This window comes from Rhopilema esculentum, chromosome 15, assembly GCF_057945365.1.
Source record: "Rhopilema esculentum isolate cy_ngs chromosome 15, ASM5794536v1, whole genome shotgun sequence".
Classification (NCBI taxonomy): domain Eukaryota; kingdom Metazoa; phylum Cnidaria; class Scyphozoa; order Rhizostomeae; family Rhizostomatidae; genus Rhopilema; species Rhopilema esculentum.
Genome location: NC_142829.1, coordinates 948074 through 970243, shown reverse-complemented (window position 1 = coordinate 970243; position 22170 = coordinate 948074). Strand labels below are relative to the sequence as shown.

The following is a 22170-nucleotide window of genomic DNA, read 5'->3' as shown; positions in this document are numbered from 1 at the left end:
AAATTTTTTCTAAGCTATAAATGGTCCCTTGGAAACCGTCCTTTGTTTCCGAAGTGCCTTTTCGAAGATCAAAAGTATTGAAAAACGTGCATCCTTTTATCAGTTCTTCGATCAAGAGAGAGGGATGGAGTACCTGCAGAACAAAGAGTTAAGAAAACTGCTTATTTTCACCGTGTTGCTCGGTTTCGTATTCGGATGTTTTTACATTTTCACTCTTGAGAACTATTTCACAAACAAATCCAGTATCAATTTGGAAATCCTACAAAACTTCGAGATATTTAAAGATTTCATTAGGTACAACAGCACAGACCTATTGAATAACGAAAAGGTGAAAGAGTCTTCAGCAATAATTAACATTGACCAAGATCAAGAGACAGTTATACAAAACTTTACTTTAGATGTAAAGACAGAAGAAGTGCGTCGAGAAGAGAGAAACAAGCAACCAACTCAAAGCAGCAAACTGAGCAAAGCTCTTTATCCAAAAACAGATGCTCAAAGAACAAATGTCACGAAAAGCCGATCTAAACATGCCTTATGTCGTGTTGATAAATCTACACTTGGTGAGTATGCTATCCTTTTACTTTCGTTCTCTTTATGAACAAAATAGTGATTAATCATTTGAAGCACATTGTTGAGCTACATTACATTTATATCTAGTAATCAGCTGCAATCAATAAAGCAAAAACATGAAGAGACTTGTCAAGTTGAAGAACAATCTCTCAAGTTTCATAGGAAGCTCTATGTCTTTGTCCTAGGGTTCACTATTTTGATAACACAGTTGTTGATAAATGCTTGAAGAGATTTGTATTTAAACTTTGAGCGAAGCGTTAAAAGTTACGGACATTGTTTCCTCAAATGCCTGGACTAAACTTGATTCCCCGTTAGATGCTTAATAGAGAACTTCTTTTTCAGCATCTACCCTTGCTATAAGATTGCTCTTGCTCAAAGGTGTACTGGAATATCAAACCATTTTTGGCAAACCAGTCATTAGGTCATTCAGCTATTAAGACATGTAATTCTTATATTAAGACAATTATTCAGCCATTACGAGATCAAGTCACTACGCTAATTCAGACATTACAAAATTTAAACCATCACGTCATTTCAGCCATCACGACATTTCAGCCATTACGACCTTCTTTTAGGCCCTATCTATGTCGATGACCATCCCGTTGATATCTTGACACTAAGTGAGGGCGAATTACATTTTGTCAAGCAAGGAGGTCAGTGGGAACCCGCAGATTGTAAGCCGAGAGCAGAGGTTTGCTTGATTTTGATTTTATTTCACCCATGCATCAAACTTTTGATATTTGTAAACATATTGTTTCTTCTTTACATCTTTGAGTATTATTTTACCATTCCACGATGCTATTTACCCTATTGCAACCGGAATATGAGAGCAAACAACAACAAAACTGCAAATTGATAAATATATTGAAAGATGAAATACTTCTTAGATGAGAAAACATTAAAATCCTTCCAAGGTTTTCATTGTTGGCAGTGCCTTAATTTGAACTTTCGGCCAGCTTACAGATTTGTTGCAATGCAATGATGCCCATCACATTATCGCTAAAACCATTTTTTAGCTTGCTGTGGTAATTCCATTTCGAAAAAGAGATGCTCACCTTGCAATGTTTTCACGCCATATGCACAAGTTTTTGAGGAAACAGAAGATCAAGTACCGAATATTTGTCATTGAACAGGTGAATAGTCGATATTTTCATTAAATGACTCTTAAATTGAAGAATATTTTTATTGTTTCTCTGTTATTAAGTAAATTCTTCTTTTTCATCATAAAAGTCAGAGCAATGTATCAAAATGCACATTTAATGCCAAAAAGGTTTATTATTTGAGCGGCTTATTCTTGCTCAGAAGTTTCTGAAAATCTCTCGTTGAATTAAATGTTTTCCCTATCTGGTATGAAGTTTAGGTTTTCATCAAAAAAGCTGTAGAAATCCCCTCACGTATAATGAGGAAATAAATAGGGTAGCACATAATATGTACCAGCTCACAAGTCAGCCTTATGTCATAGGCAGGCACGTAAATACTGGGGGGGGTGTGGGGTGTGACACCCCCCCCAATCTTTCATCCAGTCGGAAAATTTGAGGACAGTCGGAAATTTAAAGCTGTTGGTAGAAAGCTAGATTAATCGGAAAAATTTGAATTATTTGTGAAAATTGAAGTTTTGACTCAAATGACCTTGTGAACTGTAGCTTAAAGAGTAGCATAAGAAAGGTATAATTTCAAAAGAAAATAGTTGTTTGGTAAAAGGCAGTCCTGGAAAGAATGAAAGGCGACGCAATACCGAAAAAACGAAGTTTTGTATGAAAATGCAAGTATTTTCAACCACTTTCGTCGTAATGGGGATAGTGTGATAATCATTCTATCGAATTGCTTCTAAAAACGGGATACGAAATAGAATTTTTTAAATAATATTTATCAGTAATGCTTAAAGAAGCACAGTACATTTCCTATGATTTGTCAAGAACTTTCTCCGTTCGAGATCGACCGATGCAACATAGGCGGCGCAAAGTGGAGAGCTGGGGGCTTCAACCCCCCTCACTTTTTCTTGCAAAAATGTATTTTTTAAGCAAATAGAAAGATTAAAAGAAAAAGTATAAAAAAAGAATAATCCGACAAATCTTTTAATTGCTTAATTTCCAAAGAATACGCCGAGGTCTATGGGGTCCCATAAAGTAATGAATTCAATTTTAAGACTGGAATTAATCAAACGTAATAAGAGCATACCTTAAAAATAACAAAATGTTTTAAACGATTGCAAAAAAATACCTGCAAGAAGTATTCTGAAATATATTTTAAGCTAATCTAAAAAGCGTGGTCGTGAAAATTTTTTGAACGTTTCGCTCGCAGGGAAGCCACTTCTTTCGAATACCCCTAAGGCCTCCGCTAACCTTCCGCCGGCCCCTTCAAACGTACCGCTAGCATAATGAGTACCCCATAAAATAAAAGGATAAAAAAGGGAAGAGTTTTAGTGCGTTTTGCAAAAGATGGTTCTTTAATATAATAATTCTATCAACTCAACCCCCCCCCCCTCCCTACTTTGAATTTCTTGGCGCCACCCCTGTGAAAGACTAAACGACCTCATGATTCTTACTTGCGAGAAAGACGTTTTGGACAACGTAAATTTAGATAAGATAGTGGAGCAATGGGCAAGTCGTAGAAAGAGAAAAATTAACACCTGATTTTTGGACTACGTATGTTTTGATGCACTAATTAAACTAACAGTCTTTATGCTCGATCTTCCAAATTTACGAAATCTAGAAACTTTATCATGCAGCTGAATAATTATTTACGAGACAATTTATAAGGTTTTGTTTGTAAAATTAAGGCCCTTATGCAAAATTAGAATTGACTTTTGTCAGTCGGAAATTTTGAGCCCTTCGCCCCCCCCCCCAAAAAAAAAATATCTGCCAATTTACGTCCCTGGTCATAGGGAGGGGTCCTTATGCCTTGTAAGGAAATAACGTAAACGCAATGGGCGTAATGAATCTGCTAGCAGAAATCGTAGTTCAGTTGCTTAGGGAGCTCCAGAAGAAAGGTCGTGGTGTAAAGGCTGCACTTTTTGGCGTGAGCTTCAGATCAGTGCAGACCAGAAGCAACTCACGCAGAATAGTAGTGTTATGAAGTAACTCGAGGAAAGTTGCTGGATATGCGAGACAGGTGAGAAAGGCAAAACGTCATCGAAATGTCTTCTATGTTTTGCCCTTATCCAGGAAACTAAGTACCATCCAGAATTCCAAACCCCTGAGTTCCATACCCTTGGTATTGGCTTCAATCTAGGATTTCTTATGTTTGCAATTTGAACTTCAACTTCTTCCAAACTCCATCTTGATGCGTTTAACCAATTGGCAAGAGCTTTCTAGCAATTTAGTTATAAGTACAGACAAAATACAAAAAGAAAACTTGATATCTATCAGAGAACTTACTTTTCTTTATCCGACTTTATCTTGGAACAGCTTATCCCTTTCTAGTTTTCTGAAAGTTTCATAGTTCATAACAGGGCTAAATTTCCTATCTATTATGCAATGCTATTTCTGACATTAAACGAACTATTAGAGATATCGAATTTCAAGTATATATTTTTGATACTTCATTGCCCTACATAGACTTGTGACAGAACAGTCTTTCGATTTTGCATTTACAGCTGAAGCAACTGCCATCCTCTCTGAATAATATATAAAACTTTACCAAAAGTAGTACACCTATAGTGGTAACGAGGTTTTTCAGCAAACTTTTAATGGAGATATGTGATTCTAACATTATTGCATCTCTTGATTTCAGGATGATGAATATGAGTTTAATCGCGGCAAATTATTGAACATTGGCTTCAAAGAGGCTCTTTCTCGGCACCCATTCACCTGCTTCGCGTTCCACGATATCGATCTACTTCCCGAGGATACCCGCAACGATTACGCGTGTCCTAGCTCGCCAAGACACGTGTCTGTTGCTATTGACAAATTCGGTTATGAGTACGTAAATGTTTTGTGTATTGATATTGGCAGATTTAGGAAAATAGGTGATCTGGGGGAATGGCTAGGGTCAAGAAATGTTTATCAAAACAGCACTACTTTTTTAAATGATAGGAAATGTACAGTCAAGCTAAAATACGGTATTGAATACTTGAAAAGTGACGAGTAACGAGTGAAACATATCGAAAGCTTAGAAAAATATGGAATTTCTCAAAACATGCCTCTACATAAAGAAGCTAAAAAGGTCTTTTTAACTCTGTTTTAACTTTTAGTCAATTTTTTCATAAATTCGTGCAAAGCCTTCAGAAAATTTGGGTTAAACCAGATATGTTTGCTTACACATTACATAATTTTGTCCAATCCTTTGCTAAACGCTTGCAATCTTCTTCTGCAGATTGATATATCCCGAGTTGTTTGGTGGAATCGAAATGTTTCGTACCGAAGACTTCAAGATGGTCAACGGTTTCTCGAACTCATTTTGGGGCTGGGGTGCGGAGGATGATAATCTTTATTTTAGGTAAGTACACCCCAATAACAACATAGGTTTTATCTAAAACATGGGATCTGGAATCTGTGACAAGTTGTCACCCCTAACGGAGCATCTGGAAATTCGTCCGTATCGACTGCACCAGAAACGATGGTAGATAACTAACTACCAGTAACGCCAGTAACGATTGATGGTACGCAATAGCTTGTTTATTCAGACTGTGTTTTCTGATATCATTATATCAAATACTTTATCATTTATCATTTCAGAATCATGACTCACAACTTAAAGTTGACAAGACCTTCCATGACTGTTGGCCGGTACAAAATGCTGAAGCATCTAGATATGGAAGTGTGGGGTGCACCAAACAGGTACAGCCTTTTGTATCCATCAAATTAAACGTTTATCTTATTCTAGTGAATCGTGATTTAATGCAACAGAAGTCGTGCTTCATTTTATTCTACAGTCGATTTTTCTTTTCATGCTGCAATAAAATTATCAATAGCTCAAAAGTGAGGTGAAATACAAAACACACCATTTTGGTATCTGATTGTTTCTCTGGGAATTACATTACTGTTGAATAGAAGATCTGGATACACCTGGCATCAATTGTCTCATTTTTTAAGAATTTAATTTTGTTCAATTGTTATTTCTATCCTGTAAGTGGTGCCAAACGTAATTTAGAAACATATTCATAATTTACGTCAGACCTGACGCACTCGGCCTAGACCTCCAGGCAGCGCTCTGATCCATTTGCTTTCCTTCCAGAAGAGACATTTTGAAAAAGTCGAAAAACATCAAATACATTGGAACTGATGGACTAAGCTCGCTGCAGTATAAAGTAAACAGAGTACTTGAGCTGCCCCTTTTTACAGTAGTGAAAGTCAATCTTCAGATGCACAAGGACAGGCTGCTTGGTGTTCATGACTACTTTTAAAGGACTGGTTGCATGCAGTCAAAAAAAGAAACTTGGTTAGCAAAAGCTAAGATTACTTAGTACCTTGTCTATAATACACAGTACCTTGGAAAAATCCTGTATGATAATTTGAGCTGCTTTAGATTTTTATATTTTGTTATAATTACGTTAGTATGATATGTTAGTCTCGTCTTCATCTCGTCTCACTTTCATTTGATTTTCAGAAATCTTTCTCGCATTTGGAAAATTACAACAAATTATTACCTCAAACATTATCACCACGCTACCATGTCCTAAGTAACACCGCATGGGCTCCGACGCAAGCTGGAAAGTGGAGGGGCCAAGAGAAAATATAACAATCATAACAAAAGGCTTAAAAAAAGTTATATTGTTTTGCAAAAAAAGTTAAGGGGCCATGGCCACCCCGGCCCCCCTTCGTCGGAGGCCCTGTACCGCTGTTACTTATTAATTTTGAAAAGGTGGCGAAACAAAGGACTCTTCTTAAAGAAAGTGAAGAAAAAGATAAAGGAAAAAACCCTTTTATTCACTACGACCAAAGGGTTATTCGCAAATTAGGAAATATCTTCAGCCTTGCAATGCCCTCAAATGTTGATTTTGTGGATTATAAACCCCTTGCTTTACTTCTTTGTTTGTGAAAATTGTTTCTTAAATTTCCACTTATCCTACTATGCCATTACAAGCAATGTTGTCATTTCATTCAAGTCAATCTTCTCTTCTTTTTCAAACGAATTTCTATGTATATAAGATCAATATATTTTTCATATTTCTTTGTAAGGTACAGAGATACCTACTAATTTTACATTTGTGCTCTAGTGCCATATCAAACTGTTATTAACATGGCTTTCTGGAAATCAGAGAAAGAACCCAGTGTTTATGAGCTCAAAGTATCAAGTTGTTATGCATTAAGTTATCGACTATTTCTACTGCATTGAAATAAAAACGTGCAAATTTTTTTATCAAAATTTTTAAGGTACAGGTACAGGCCATATTTAAGGTACTTCAAATTTATATACGATAACTATAGACCAGAATTTTCCTTGTGGTCTTATACTCTTGGGTACCTTGCTTAACAACATACCTTTCTGATGCTTATGGGTAAAAATAACACATAACAATATCAAAACAGGAATAAAACAAAAAAATCATTATCATAGGATACAGCCCAAATAACTATGACTAGTGGTCTGTTATGTGCACAACAACAAAAATTTGAATTTTGATATTTCTGGGATTTATCGACACTTTTTAGTTGATAACTGTGGGCCTGTGAAATTTTTTTTGGATACTTTTAGGTGAATTTTGATAACTGCGGATGGATGGCCCTCCCCGTAGACAAAAAGTTTAAGTGACTCCCCTGGGGGTATAGGGGGTTTAAGTCGTAATAAATTGAATTGTTAAATAAACTAATTAATATACCACAAGAAAGAGAAGCTAAATAGGTCATCTACCGGAACAACATTAAAAAATAATAAATTGTAGGCGGGAGCATCTGATGAGAAACAATCAAATGAAAGATGATTTTCAAACCGAAATATCTCAATAAAGTAGCTAATATTTCACCCCGGTTTGCGGAGTTTTATTAAGGTAAATGGATTGCCCAGCGCACGAGCTAGTTTAGCAGAAACAATCTTAATTAGTATTAAAAATAAGCAAATCGCTATCAAAATAAAGTATGTTGCGACAAGTCTCTAGAAAATAGCCATAAAGCAACTTAACAATTTTTGAAATTACGAAAACGTATGATTATTTTGAAATAACTTACGGGATAAGAATTAGAAGGAGCTTATGCTTGAATAAGGAATGTCATCTCAATAATATACCCTGGGTACCAGAGCCACATAAATTCGAGAGCGGAAACAGAAGATAGAAGTGGAGAAGCGGAGGAGCATTCTGTTAACGTGCTCGACATTTTGTGGCTCTGGTATCCAGGGTACCGATAATGAGCATGATATACATTATGACACACGTGTCTTTCTTATGGTTTTCTAGATTATCCAACAATTTAACGCCATTACAAGACAGTTTGAAGAGCGAAAATCCACTTCCAAGTAAACTAATCATCGGAGCACATTATATTTTGGATAGATAGAACTTGATGAGTTTAATAACTGGTTGTAACTATAATTATGGTTAGGCTGCCAACCAAACAAAAACGGTATTTGATATGACTGCAGTTATTAAAATTTGACGCTACTGAAATTCCTGGGTGGAAGCTGAAGTGGGTTGCATTCCCGGCAGTTGCATAGATAGAAAATACAATAACTAAGTTGAGCTAATCTTACAAGTTAATCTTACGATGGAATGGAATGAAAATTACTGTTTTGTGGGGGTGAGCCAAGGGCAACTTAAAGACACATAAAATATTTGGCAACAAGCTCTGTTGTTCTATGGAGAATGTGGGTTTGGGGTAGGAGGTATGGGGTACAAGGATAATAACATTTTTAACATGCGAAGTCAGATTCATCAAGCATTCAAATTATTGAATTTATTCAGTTTAAATAAAAAATGATCGAACATTTTAAAAAATTGAACGAAGATCTTTATGCAAAACAAGCGTGTTTCAGAAATGACAAAAACAGGCATGTTTCACAAAAACAAAGCCTTGCGTCTGTATCTATTCCAATTATAAACTCCCAGTGGTACAATTTGTCAGTTTGCTTACAATTGGTGAAGTATTGTTATCACAGTTAGTCAGGTACTAAAACGAAGTATGCGTTAGCACGTGGGGAATACCTTTCTAAAGGCGGCCAGTATTCACCATTGGACTTTTTTCGATTGTTTAGGAATTCAAAGGAACTCGAATTTATAATAAATCTGTAATAAAGCCCGCGTTAAAAGTGTAAGCCAGTTCTTAAAACATAACTATGCCACGTGATCAAAACAAAATTTGAGCAGATTGGTGAAAGATTTCGTAACTAGGAAGGAGCTTGCAATTGATCTTGGCTTGTCGCTCGATTTTTGATGTGAACCAGTTTAGTATGAATAAATAATTTATAAAGACAGGTTTATTGGAGAGGTGCTGGTCATTTAGTACTTGAGGATAGGACGCTGAAATTTATTTGTAACTTTTTCTTAGGAGGTCAGCTGCTGACAACGATAATTCGCAACTTGGACGATGGCGTCATCTTATGAACAGTTCCAATTCTTGGACGAAGAAGGTCGTCAAGAGATTTACAAATGGAGCAAGCGACGACAGAAGAAATACAAAGGATTTGGGAGATTTTTTTATCTCATGAAAATATATGCCTTCGATAAAAGTGTATGTGCACACGCTTAAATTGCTAATTTCCTCTAATCTTAAAGAGTAAACGAACGAACAGATGTGTTTACAGATGATCAGGTATATGTTTGAAGGGCTTTTCATGAGCACGAGTACTTTGGAACAAAGTCAAAAGTCTCAACGCAAAGTTGTTAATCTTGGGTGATCACTGACAAACGGTGGTAGCCTAATACTAAGTAGCTATTTATATGTGGGTTACAAAACAAAGGGCTGGTTTGTTGAACAACACGCAATAGAAATTGCAATTATGATAAATGTAAAACAAAAACAAATTCAAGGGCAATGTTTTTTCCTTGATGCTCTAAACTGTACGCAGTTCTTCAGTTATCAACTTTCTGCTTTGCATGGTATTGGATAATTTTGGATAATCTGTTATCAATTTTCTTCACAGTTGCTAAAGAGTTTCGTTCACAATGTCAATGTAATTGTTTTGGTACAGATGATATTAGCTGGTGAGTATAAGAAGGATTTTATTGTTAACTAGTTTTTATGTTGAGCTGTTGAAGTGATCTAGTTTTCAATTATGTATGGGCTGTGTGGTTTGGGGAAGATAAGCTAAATTAGGCTTTCACCTGGAGTTGAATCTTTTTTTACAAGGAATTAATGAAGGGCAAGGAAACCCTGATATCTGTAGTACTGCTCTGGCTTTTCCTGAGCTGTCTATTCAATGATTAATGTAAATGGGGAAATAACGAAATTTATTGCTATATATCTTGTTGTTTCTTGATGTCATTCAATTTTAACTTTAACTGGTTTTGAGAAAAGAAGCACATAAATCTTGCAGCTATTGGGTTTTTTCTTATGCTCAGAGATCCAAGACACTAACTCAATTATGTTGTTAATTCAGAATTTAATATTTTAATCCTATATTCACTGATGATTATCCTTGTTATATCTTCAGGGATTGTTACCTATCTTTGTAGTTTTGCAGGTATGTTTAAGTTTTTTAAAAGTTATTATGCTTTAGTTCTGAGATTAAAAGCCTTTTGATCTGACTCAACTTAAAGATAAAGTATTTCTATTTCAAAATGATAACATGTATTGTAATAAATTATCTGAAAACTGTCTGCTAATGATTATTTGAAAATCGAATTTTTGTTAGCATGGCAACTGAGCTACACTCTGTAAAGATTAAGCAAGGAGTACTCAATTAAGTTATTTTCAAATATTCCAAGACACACATTGTATTTTATATTAGTTATCATATATGATTATATAGCCCTTAAGCAATGATAAAATTTTATTGCATGAAATTATGTGATATCATTTACAGAAACTAGCCATAGCATAGTTTTGTTTGACGTTTTCCCAGTGATCTTTTAGAAGGCACAAGGGGAGTCCTTGGTTTTGTTGTGATTTGACCTTCTGTTTGTTTTGCCTTGAACCAGGTTTTGGAAGTTCAGTGAATAAAACTATAGGGGATGGGTCACATTAAATATTTACCACTTTCCAGCCTTGTTCATGCCTAAACTGCCAGTTTGATTTTGTTTGATCAAAATTTTTACCTAGCTGGAGCTTTATATTGAATTTTTAAATGTCTGCTTCCCATGGTAGCAAGAACATGACTGTTAAGATTGTTGATCTCATTTTGACCTCTGCATTATCTGCATTTTGTCTATCCAGTTATCATGCTATTAGCAGCAGGCACTGCACACCAGTGTAAAAGTGGGGGGCTGAAAAGGCTGTCATTTTCAGGACACACCCTGAAAAACCCTGGAAAACGCCCCTATTAGAAATTACTTGCTCATTTCCACTGACTTGAAATTACTTGCTCAGATAAACAATCTCATTCAAGAAAGATGTCAGTAACTATGAAAGATCAAATTAGCTTGGGAATAATAAAACACTAATCTAACCAAGTTAGAAAAAACATCATGCATTAAATAAGATGAAACACCTAGAAATAGGACAAAAAGGGAAAAAAGTAAAAAAAACTACTACTTAGGGTCAGCTAGAGTAAACTTTCCAAAGTTGGGTTAGAGTAAACTTTCCAAAACATGTTATTGCAAAACGTGGGAGGGGGGGGGGGGGGGCTTTAGCTCCTGCTAGCCCAATGGCTGTGCAGTGCCTGATTAACAAAATCAACTTTTAAGCATCCTTTATCATTATATGAAGCTGGAATTGGATGGCAATATGTATAGCAATGTTGCTTTGTTTCCTCTAAATATTGATCAGAAATCTATAAATGAACTTCATTTTTTTCTCTTTTTAGATCTATATTTTGAAGTCCATGTCACACTTTTTGTATCACCACTTGTTTTTCCACTTGCCTTTTCTATAAACAGTAAGCATTTTTCTTATTTCAATTTTTAAAATAATGCAACTAACAATGTTTTTGTATTTTGACACATAAATTAAGTACAAAAAATTTTAAGAAGATAAAATTTCAGACAATAAATTTTGGCAAAGATATTTTTGGATAAATTTTTGAAATTTTGGCCAAAAAAATATTCAGACAAATGTTGGCCAGGCTCTTGGATGTTTAAAGCAAAACCACAGCTGGTTATTGATTCACAAATATAATTTATAAGATTTTTATTGAACACTTGAGAAACTGGAAGAATCTCTGAGCACTGGGAAGATGTTAAAAAAAACTGAATAAAGTTCTTAGTTTCTTATAAAAACAAGGCCAGAAGGGGGACTGCTAAAGCCACAAACTGTAACATAGTATATAGACCCACATCTTCAGTATTTTTCTTCATCTTCAGGTGCTTAGCCTCCCCTCCCCCTTCCCTCAGCCCCCTTCTGGCTGAAGTTATGATCGGTCATTTCTCTAAGGCAGAGAAAACACAGTTAGGTCATCTAAGACAGAAAGGAGAAAAAGTGATGGTGACTTTCTGATAGGTGATGAGAAGGATAATGTTATTTGTTTGAAATGGTGCTTCTATTAGCTCAGAAGAATGACTGTTTCCAAAAACTTTGCAGACATTGATGTTTGAAGATTGTAGCCCTTGCTTACAGTCAATATACATTGCAGACAAAAATTTGTCCAAGAAGTTTTTCACACTGAAAATTTTTGTACTTATGTAGTCATATTATGCATTTTGTACTTTATGCATTTGTGTTAAGTTTGAAAAAAAGATTATATAGGACTGTATATTAGTAAAGCAATTTGATCTATGACACAGAGGGTTAAAAGCTGGAAAGAGAATTGACTCAAAGTGTTTCAGGGCAGGGTCATCTTTTTTTAAAAGGGTCTTGAAAATATTCCTTTCATTTCATTTTTCTTGATTTTATATTGCCTTAAACTGCACTGAACTTCTTTATTTCTTTTTTGTGCAGCTGATTTTCAAAGAAGAGAGAAAGTGTTAGAAGATTTAGCTAATTTTAAAGCATCAACAATGGTATGGTTTTTCTGTGTAAGAGACTGGAGAGTTCCAGGTGGTAAGTTATACATTTTATGATATTCCTGTTACCTATGTAAGTTTCAAGTATTGATACTTTATTCTTCATTATCAGGCCTATTGCTAGCTATTGTACTCAAGGGAGGTTTCCAAGTCCCATTTGCTGACAAAGTGGGTGAGTCATCCTGTATTTGCCGACAAGTTTGAAGATTTTGCTGACTAAGCACCCCTAGATGGCAAAAACTCCTTGTTTTTTAAATGGAATTATTTTTCAAGGGGGGTGTCACACCACAAGCACCCCTCTATAACAACAGTGTTTATTATCACCATCCAAGGCTCCAGAATACATTTACAGAATTTCTAAACCATTTAAACTTGGACAGTATGGTTCATCATTGATTAAAAAGTTTACTACTTTCACTGTTGATGGGTCAAACAAGCAAACCCCCTAAAGGGTTAGTAGATGTAGTCTGAAAAGTTCTCAAATATATGAATCTGTCTTCAAAAGATGCTGAAAATGGTGCACCATGAAGACAAAAATGGTAGATACACAGCCACACACACACTTAGGAAGTGCCCAGATGACTTAAAAAGACTGATAATGATGATAATGACCTTGGAAATTATTGACATATTCACCATCAGTGCTTGTCATTGAACATTTAGTTTAAACTTTATTGAACCCTCTCTGATCTAAAGGAGACTAGTGGTCAACAGGGTAATTATAGTTTAAGTGAAATTGATGATAAGTTCAGAAATTATAGCATCCTGATTTACGTTAATTTACTTTTTACAGTATTTGATGAAGGCTTCATGAAAGCTGTGTCCAGTAAAACGAAAGGTTTGATGTTTCATCTCAGAGAGTATTTATTAACTGAAAAGGCACACAAAAGAAATTTTATACTGAGAGTAAGTGTATGATACTTTTTCCTTTCTAAGAAAACATTGTTTTTTCCAATGATTAAAGGTTATCCACTGACCTTACTAGAATTTTTATTTTAACAAGGCCAGACAAAGTCATTCTATAAGTATCTGATCAAATGGTTTATCTTAAAAGTTGCTTGCAGGGTTTTTTGTTGTTGTTTTGTTGATTTTTATTCAGGCTTAGATGATTAATCTATTCCTCTGAACAAATCTTGAATTTGCACAAAATATCATTGACATTATCAAGTATTTGTATCTCACATTAATGAAGCTCTGTATGCTTGGCCGAAATATTAATATCGTTTGAATTTCATTTATTTTATTGCACAAAATTGGATTCTTGTCACCCTTTTGCTTTAGCGGACCGTCCATCCTGTGTTTAATCCTACTTATACATTTTTTATCTCATTTTAGTGAAAGTATATGTGGCAAATCATTTGCATTATCATTCAATAAATGTTTTTCTTTTCTTACACATTAGGTTTTATATGAAGATCTTAGTGATGTGGCACAATTCAATGAAAAAATTAGAGTCTCCAAATTAAATGCAACCTCACCACTCCTTTCAAGAGTTATTCACTTGCATTAGTAAGTTGAGCATTAATATCCTAGATTTATATGAGACAATCCTTTCAGCACAGTGCAAAAAGATTTTCTTAAGATATCTCAAGTGTTAATGTTTTTTTATATCTAATTTGATGTTGAAATTGTTTAAATATTAACATATTCTGTTTGTTTGGATATAAATACACCCTTTTTCCATTGGTTTTTTGTATAAGATCATGGTTTTATGGCATCAGCTTTTTGCAATTGAATTTTTTGATTGCATAGAAATATTTATCTTATATCTTTATTTAATGCACACTTATCAATTCTGTTTTTGAAAAACTTCCCTCTAGAGGTTTTTATGACCCTATGTTTGTTGACTTTATATTGACAATTCTTAAAATGATAAAATATTTTATTAAAAACCTGCTGTTGTTTATTCAAATCTGCCTTACATCAGGCTTGTGAAACACCATTGATGGCTCCATTGATGGTAAAATAAGCACTGTTTATTTTGACCTACCAATAATTACCTTTGAAGAAAATTTTTTGGCCTGCAATTTATTTGAAAGATATTCATAAAATACCCCTCTCCAATTTTTAATGGACACTATCGTATTGTCAACTTCACATCTAGAATCTTTGTATACCAATATTCATTATTGGTTTAGATCGTTATTCCAAAAATTCTCTTTGGAGAGAGCACTTCTAAATGATAGCATGTAGTTTGAAGAAATCTAAGCTAAGAATGAGTTCATCGCACAACCATTTTTTGCTTGGGATCTGTTTTGGCCATTTAAACAATTTTATAATAATTGAATGCCCTTCTTTATAGTTTGATGTGCCTGTCATTCGAACGACTGCGTGTCATCAGAGAATACAGATCACCAAGGTCCATCAGATCATTCACAAAAATTTTCATCTTTGCCTTGCCATTGCTGCTGTCGCCATATTATGTGTATCTTGGGCGCCAAGTGAACAATCGATGGAGTCCGTATTTCATTGCAGTTCTTGTGGCTTTTTTATTTGGAGCGCTGCAAGGTGTTCAGGACAAGCTTGACGACCCGTTTGACGGGATGAGTGAAGATGATATCAATCTTGAAACAGTAGGTGTCTGCATATGAGTGTAATTTTGCCTTGAAAGTTTTGATAATAAAAATGTCACTAGAATAAGATGTTTTGACTCGTGAAAAGCGCTCTTGCATAAATATTTAACAATTTGCAGCATCACAGCGCCATATCGCTTTTTAAACATTCGTTTGACATTTAGGGTGCCAAACGTATTTACAAATAAGGAGTTCTGTTTGTTCTATTTTAACTTATATATAGAATATACAAGATTAAACATTTAGAATAAGACCCGGTGGTTCAGAGCGGTATAGATAATAATAAATGATATCATATTAATTTGAATGGGTATCTTGTGAAAGCATAAATTTTTAAAAGGCTGTAATATTGGTGGACTTTGTCGTTCGAAACCTTTTTTATTTAGTCAAGTAATCCATCGGTTCACCTCTTTTAGAGGTATCGCTCTTGCTGTACATTTCTTGTAAATCGTTTGGAAAGGTTCTAAATGATAAAGAAAGGCTCTTTATAATTAGCTTACCCCAGACACCGCTGCGTGGCTGTAGCGAATAAATGGCTCAGACACTGCTGCGAGGCATTAGCAAATTAATGGCTTCTCACTCTCCCCTCTTGCCTTTTTCTATTTGAGATACTGTTTGAGAAATTTGCATTTAAGGATATTATTACAATCTTATTTAGCCTTGGACCCAGATTCTGTCTTTTTATACAGAGAGTCTGGTTCTCAGGGTATATCTTATACAGTAGTGTAGAGCCAAAAAACGTAAGGGGGGGGGCATAGAGCTTTCTCTATATTGTATACAGAGTGAACGTTTCAGTTGTTTTCCTTTGCATGGCTTCTCAATATCAATTTCTTTACCTTTCCATTTTGTCTACTGTTAAATCATTTTCCAATGTCTACCTGTTACTTGAGTAGAAAAATCTTAAAAATAGGATTAAAAGTATGCAAATGTCAAAAAGTTATATCGGTTCAGTCAAAGATTCGATCCTGGCAGAAATAAGCTATGATATTTAAGAGTTACCCAGAAAAAAGAGGAAGGGACGCAGCCCCCTGAGCTCCCCTCAGCCCTCCTCTTCTACAGCCCTGATCTTATCTAGATAGGATCTGCTTGTAGTTGGGCGTTTCAAAAATATGTGTCCCTTTGTGCTGCATTATTGTGTTTGATATAAGGTGTATTTCGAAATAGTGTTCATAAAAATACATATAAATCTGAATCTAGTCTTTAGAATTTTTATTTATTTATAATGAATTTTTAAAAATAATTTTTATACTAGCATATGGTAATATCAGTAATAAAAAGCCACGAGGTAACATTATATTACTCAGTCCATTACTCATCTAGGAATTGACAACATAAGTAGTCGTAAATGGCTGCTGAAAGTCTTTTTGCTCTAATATTCTTTGATCCTCTTTTGCAGCTGGACGAGTGGACAATCCAGTCTTTAGAAGCAACAGCAAACAGGACGGTCAAAGTGGGCCGTTTCACAGTTTCTGTTCAGAAACAAGGCAAAGTTGAATTCACAGCCTCTATGAATCCTCCTCCGGGTGGCGTAAAGCGAGAAGAGTCTTTCGGAGTCAACAGGGCGCATGCGAGAAAAAGCCTCGGGTTGCTGCCATGGCAACGACAGGTAACTACTTGTCCTTTCTTTTAAATGTATTTCCTGCGAACGTTATAACCTTTTTATCGTGGTTTTTCTTCAATCTACTCTTATTCCCGAACATTTTTAACCAGACCATGAACCACCCTCACATCCATTGTCAAGGCGGTGAATTCACTCGCCCGGTTTTTAAGATCCGCAACCCCCCCCCCCTTTTGATAATGTCCCCTATGGTTCAAAGACTGCTGCAAAGTGTCTACACTGTTTAGAGACCGAATCTGAAGCAATCATTAACGAATCAAAAACTATCTTTCTGTTATGGACAGTTTTTTCAGCGTGTCTGTTGCATTAAATCTAGAAACAACACACGGCATAGATTTTTATTTGATTTCTCGTTTATCTGCAGCTTTCACAGTTATACAGCGAAGAAGAAAATTCACCAGATTTTGACGAGATCAATGAGATGCACCCGTACAAAGACATATTGTCGAATCTGCCGGGAAATGCAACTATAGTTCGCGGTGGTCACGTGAAGGAGAGAAGGAATTTTGAAGATATTTTGCAAAATACGTCAACACAAAACACAATAGACCCAAATTTTGAGCAAGGATTCTTCCAAACCCCAAACAGCACAGTGCAGAAAACAATCGACAGCCAGCAATCACTAGGTGAGCTGTCAATTTTGACGCATGCTCTTAATTTACTAGTTTGCTCTAGGCTATATCTAGCCTGTTATGATGATGACACCCTGTATTTCATTTCAAAACATAAGTATATATAGCTATTATTTGCATCCTGCGGTGCTCCTGAGACAAGATATATGGATGCTTGTCACTATCAACTAAGTACAACATTAAAAAAGTAAGGTTATTTATATATGGGTTCCAGAAAAAGCAAAGCCAAAAGTTAGGAGTTTTGGAATATTTATTCCTGATAACCTCTTATATTTCTAGCAGCTCACTTTTTTCTTAGTTATCAGTCAAAATTTTTTAGTTTTTACCAATAAAGAAAACAAATTGTTAAATTATGACCAAAAAAGGATGTTTGTAATTTTCGAACTGCTCATTTGGTACAGTCTAGAAAACAGCCACATATTTTTGATTATCACATTTCATGACTTGATGTGACAGAAACGAATAACCCATTTTTATCCAAAGCGGTATAATTAGGTAGAACTGTAGTAATTAACACAACATCAAATCTGATCATTTTCTAGGCAAGAAGGTCCAGTTTAATCGAATCTTTTATGAATCAAAAGATTCGCCAAGTTCGTCAAGACTTGATCAGTTACCAGTCGACAAAGCTGAAGGTTTGTATTTTTCCATTTTTTCATTTTTGTATTGTATGAAACATTTCTTAAAAAGTGGTCAATGGACCTCAATGAAGTTGGTAGAGAACAGGGACACAATTATTTAAGAATCGGCTAAATGCGGTTTGTTCCCCAATCCTATTGTAACTTAGCTTGCGCATAAGGCAATGAGTACTCTTCCAATTTTTTTTGCTATCATCACTGTTCTCTCAAATATGAAGAATAGTGGTTATAACTAGTCTTGCGGCTATAACTATTTTACTTATGCAATAAAAGGCGGCAACTTGTCATAGAAATCAACTCAGCATAAATTAGCATATGAGCAGTACATAATGACTCACATTTTGCTGCATCCTGGAATCAGCCCTGGGTTGGTTATGGTTCCAATTGCAAATGCTTAAGACATTATGTGTCCACTAAGGGTTGTATCTAGAGGTTGGTATTGGCATAAATAAGAAAGCCTTGCCTTTATAAGGCCCACTAAACGACCTAATTGTTCTGGTTTAGCGAAAGTCTGTGCACTGGAAAAACGTTTGCTTGTGTTTCTCACCTCTGTGTAGTAATTTTGGAAATTGCTTTAAAAAAAACAAATATTTTTCAGCACATTTAAAGCTTTTCGTCTGACACCCTTCAGAGTATAAAACGTCAGAATAAGGTTTCGAAAAAACAAGTTGGAAAATATATACCCAGTTGTGGATCAAAATAGGCCAATCAGAAAAATGGGAGCACATGACCGGTAAAGTAATTTTCTTATTTTTGCATTGATTATTTTTCATTTTCTCTGCAGGGTATCCGCCTGTAGCCTTCGATGCCCCCAAATCATTTCGGTGCCTTTTCTTGCAAGACCAAGATCACGTGATGCAACCAGAGCCCTTGAAGCGACAGTCCTCTTTACCATCCTCATACCTGATCGAGGCTCCAGGTTGGTTATATTGTTTCCGTTATACTAAATATCCATCGTTTTGCAGAATTGACAAGCGAGAATAAACGTTTTTGTGTCTTTCCAGGGATTGCCTTTCATTTTGGTAATAAACTCTGTAAAATGAAAGAATTGCATTTCTTGTGGTTTGTTATCCTGTTTTGGATCATTTTCTTTATTCTCGTTCTCGTTTGGAAGCATGAAGATCGGAATCTCCCAATAAGTTATGTCTACAGTTTCAATTCAATATTGAGTATTAATTGATAATCGCTTTATAGCGTTCAATAACAAAGTATGACGCTAGGTTTTTTTTCAGTTCAACGAAAAAGAAGCATTTCCAAAGGGGGTTCAGAGAGCGCGAACATGATTGCCCACCCTGGTGTTGGTGTTGCTTCCTACATCAACTCGATGAACAAAGAGAAATTACGGAAACTTTCCGCACCAATCTTGCATGCTGGCCATAGCCCCAGTGAGGAGAAGGCCCCTGATATGAATTCATTTTCAAGTGATGAATCAGTTGGCATTGTCATGGAGAAAAGGTCATTGCAAGAGTCAGGGCAGTCAAATCAAGGGTCACTCTTCTACGTCCAAAAGGCAAAGCCTGTCAGCCTATCCACTATATCGCCTGATTTCAAAGATGAAGCTACACCCACGCTCAACGGTGATTCTGCAGTTGATTGGAGGAATTCAAGAAATGGTAAGCAGTCAGGTAATGGCGACGAAGGAGTGAAGTTAGAATCGTTGCGACCAAATAATGACGATAGACAGGTCGTCATAGAGATAAGGAAGGCCAACTCAAAGACGAAACTACTTGGAGAAGATGATGGAATTGACAATGAGTTTGTTGACAAACTTCATGGAACAAAGAAAACCTCGCCTGGAGGGACACCTAAAGAGCAAAGGAAAGCTCCCAAGAAAAAGTTCGCAGTGACAAAAGGTAACCTCGATATCAAGCTAGCAACCCCTGCGGGGAGTAGCAGTGACAGTCTGTCAAAAGTTGTAGGTAAACTGAAAGACGAAGAGGTTTTCCTGTAATACCAGGCAAGCGTGAATGATCTCTGCGTATGTTTCACTGGCGTTAAGCAACACTTGCTCTGGAACTTGGAGTTCACTTGCCACTTGGTATTGGCCAATTGATATTGGCTCCCTTACTTGATATGAATGGATCAAGTTTCTCTTGCTTGTCTTTCATCGTCATTATTTTTTAGTTGGTATGACTTAAAAGGTTTTGAATCGTGACGACACATTTTTAGATCGTTGTAATTCAATTGGCCATCAAAACCAATGGAATTTTGCATTAAATTTTCAGAACCAAAGCCAGCTACGATACTGTTTAAAAATAAACGAAACCCTACAAAATCAATTTTAAGGCTAACAACCCTTGGATTTAACTACCTCCCAACTTTTCCTGTATATCTCCCCATACAATATTAATGACGTTCATTGCCAGTCAGATTCCTAATCATAGAATGTTGATATCCAGCAATATTGTAATGAAGTTAGGAAAACAACTTTTTAAAACAATGAAGATTTTTTGATGTTATAACAATTTTGCCTAGAATTGTAGGAGGGAATTTCTCCCAATGTCACTCTGAAAAGGTTTGATCCTGTTTTTCTGCACTGCAAAATTTATTGTATTTCATACAGATTTTTAAGTAAATGGACTCAAACTATTATAGGGTTTCCATCGACTTTCCCTAAGTATAAAAACAAGAAACCATGTGCAATCAGTATCCTTAGAATGAAACATAACGCTTTTATAAAGCAGATTGTGATTTTACTCTAAATTTAAATCATTTGATTTGAATTGTCAAGTTTTGAACTGAAATCGAAGCAGCTTGGTGTGAAACTATAGGAAAGTTTTCGAGCGTAGATGGGGTGAATTAGAGTTTTGATACATAGGTTAGTATAAAGCAGGAAAGAAATTTTTATGAATTGTTTTAGGCGAACTGCTTTAGGTAGACATCGAGTTTACTGTTGTATGCAAGTATGATATTATAAATATATCATTTCATTTGCCTCGAAATAAACAACTTTAAGATTTTACTTCGATAGGAATTACAAATTCCGTTTTTCAATCAAAAATTTATAGGACATTCAGTAGGCAGGCAGTAACTTACTTGTTGTTTTGTTTTTTTATTTTGCATCCTTTGACCTTCTTTTGCATGAAAAGTGACAAAAGGGGAAACTTTGCATGCTCGTTTCACTACTAATTCGAAATGAAGCTTGCGTACTCGTTAGAATGTGGACACCTCAATTGACCAAGCCTCCCCCCCCCTTCTAGCTCTGTGTTTAAAGATAATCCCAAGAGCTTTAGAGGAACAGACGTGGATATTCCCTTGTCACTGTTAAGTGCCCCAGTGGATTTCTTTAAATGTGTAGTACGAATGGAGCGTGCATTCTTTAAACTAGTTATGAGAACGCAAAGATGTTGGTAGACATGGCGTGGCATGTTGAAGTTAATCACAGGTACTGCGAAAATCATTGTTAATTTAAGACGTCAGTACGAAGATGTTTTATTTCAATTTGCCATATCCTTTTATCACTAAAGTAAAGCATGAGATATCGTAAGTTATTCCTTTGTACCTATAGCAATTTTTGATAAACAGGATCTGCATAGATTTCGTCTTATTGAAACAAAGGAAACATGCCCCTTCTCGTTTTCTGATATTCTACACGCATTTATCAGGCAGCTAAGGGTAGATATCAGACTGTTCCCTGACAGAAATGTGTCATCTCCCTAAGTCAACAAGTTTTTGAAAAACAAGACCAGATAGTGCAAGGTTCTTTTCGTGCATTCTCTGGCCTAGTGTTTCAAACCTCCTGCTTCCTCCCGTCCTGCCGTGAATCTCGCCTAGTTGAAAACGAACTACGATCCTAGTCTTAAAGCACAAAGCAATCTTCGATGTTAGTAGAACATTGCCGTTTAGAATTTCAATTTATTTAACACAGCATTTGCTGTTTGGATGTTTTGAAAGATTGAAAAGATACATTATTTTATTAATTTGTTTTTTTTCTTGGAAGTTTTCTTAGCAATTCAGGTGAAATATCTTTCTTTTTATAAGAATATGAATAAATAATTTATAATGAATGGTTTGTTTACTGTTGGCAACGATGTCTAGCTATGTATTAAGCAAATTAAAAGCAAATATTAGCAGTAAATATAAAAATAGTTATTATCAAAAGCGTAAATTTACAATAATAGATTTACAGAACCTACAGCTGCATTCGAAGTTTTCTGCAGGTTTTATG

The 22170-nt window shown here is 35.5% G+C and overlaps 2 protein-coding genes across 2 annotated transcripts; both read left to right on the top strand.

Moving 5' to 3' along the window:
• Positions 1-90: 90 nt before the first annotated feature.
• Positions 91-6091, top strand: LOC135685054 (beta-1,4-galactosyltransferase 2). The gene is made up of 7 exons (XM_065200794.2): positions 91-560; positions 1146-1261; positions 1587-1703; positions 4303-4490; positions 4885-5007; positions 5247-5348; positions 5746-6091. The coding sequence occupies exons 1-7, from the start codon at positions 125-127 to the stop codon at positions 5912-5914; spliced, it is 1251 nt and encodes a 416-aa protein (XP_065056866.2). The 5' UTR covers positions 91-124; the 3' UTR covers positions 5915-6091.
• Positions 6092-8830: 2739 nt separating this feature from the next.
• On the top strand, positions 8831-22117 carry LOC135685215 (uncharacterized). The gene is made up of 13 exons (XM_065201063.2): positions 8831-9173; positions 9586-9646; positions 10096-10125; positions 11407-11478; positions 12477-12578; positions 13335-13447; positions 13944-14050; positions 14844-15114; positions 16511-16720; positions 17097-17358; positions 17907-17999; positions 18787-18921; positions 19235-22117. Exons 1-13 carry the CDS (start codon positions 9030-9032, stop codon positions 19951-19953), a joined length of 2319 nt encoding a protein of 772 aa, XP_065057135.2. The 5' UTR covers positions 8831-9029; the 3' UTR covers positions 19954-22117.
• Positions 22118-22170: the final 53 nt, after the last annotated feature.

What these genes read in the sequence shown, in the direction of transcription:
- LOC135685054 (XM_065200794.2), top strand. Translation starts at nt 125, where the DNA reads ATGGAGTACCTGCAGAACAAAGAGTTAAGAAAACTGCTTATTTTCACC. An exon ending in ATTGTAAGCCGAGAGCAGAG is followed by an intron (nt 1,262 to 1,586) that starts GTTTGCTTGATT and finishes ACCATTTTTTAG; the next exon opens with CTTGCTGTGGTAATTCCATT. An exon ending in GTGTGGGGTGCACCAAACAG is followed by an intron (nt 5,349 to 5,745) that starts GTACAGCCTTTT and finishes CTTTCCTTCCAG; the next exon opens with AAGAGACATTTTGAAAAAGT.
- LOC135685215 (XM_065201063.2), top strand. Translation starts at nt 9,030, where the DNA reads ATGGCGTCATCTTATGAACAGTTCCAATTCTTGGACGAAGAAGGTCGT. An exon ending in TATATGCCTTCGATAAAAGT is followed by an intron (nt 9,174 to 9,585) that starts GTATGTGCACAC and finishes TTTTCTTCACAG; the next exon opens with TTGCTAAAGAGTTTCGTTCA. An exon ending in CTATCTTTGTAGTTTTGCAG is followed by an intron (nt 10,126 to 11,406) that starts GTATGTTTAAGT and finishes TTCTCTTTTTAG; the next exon opens with ATCTATATTTTGAAGTCCAT.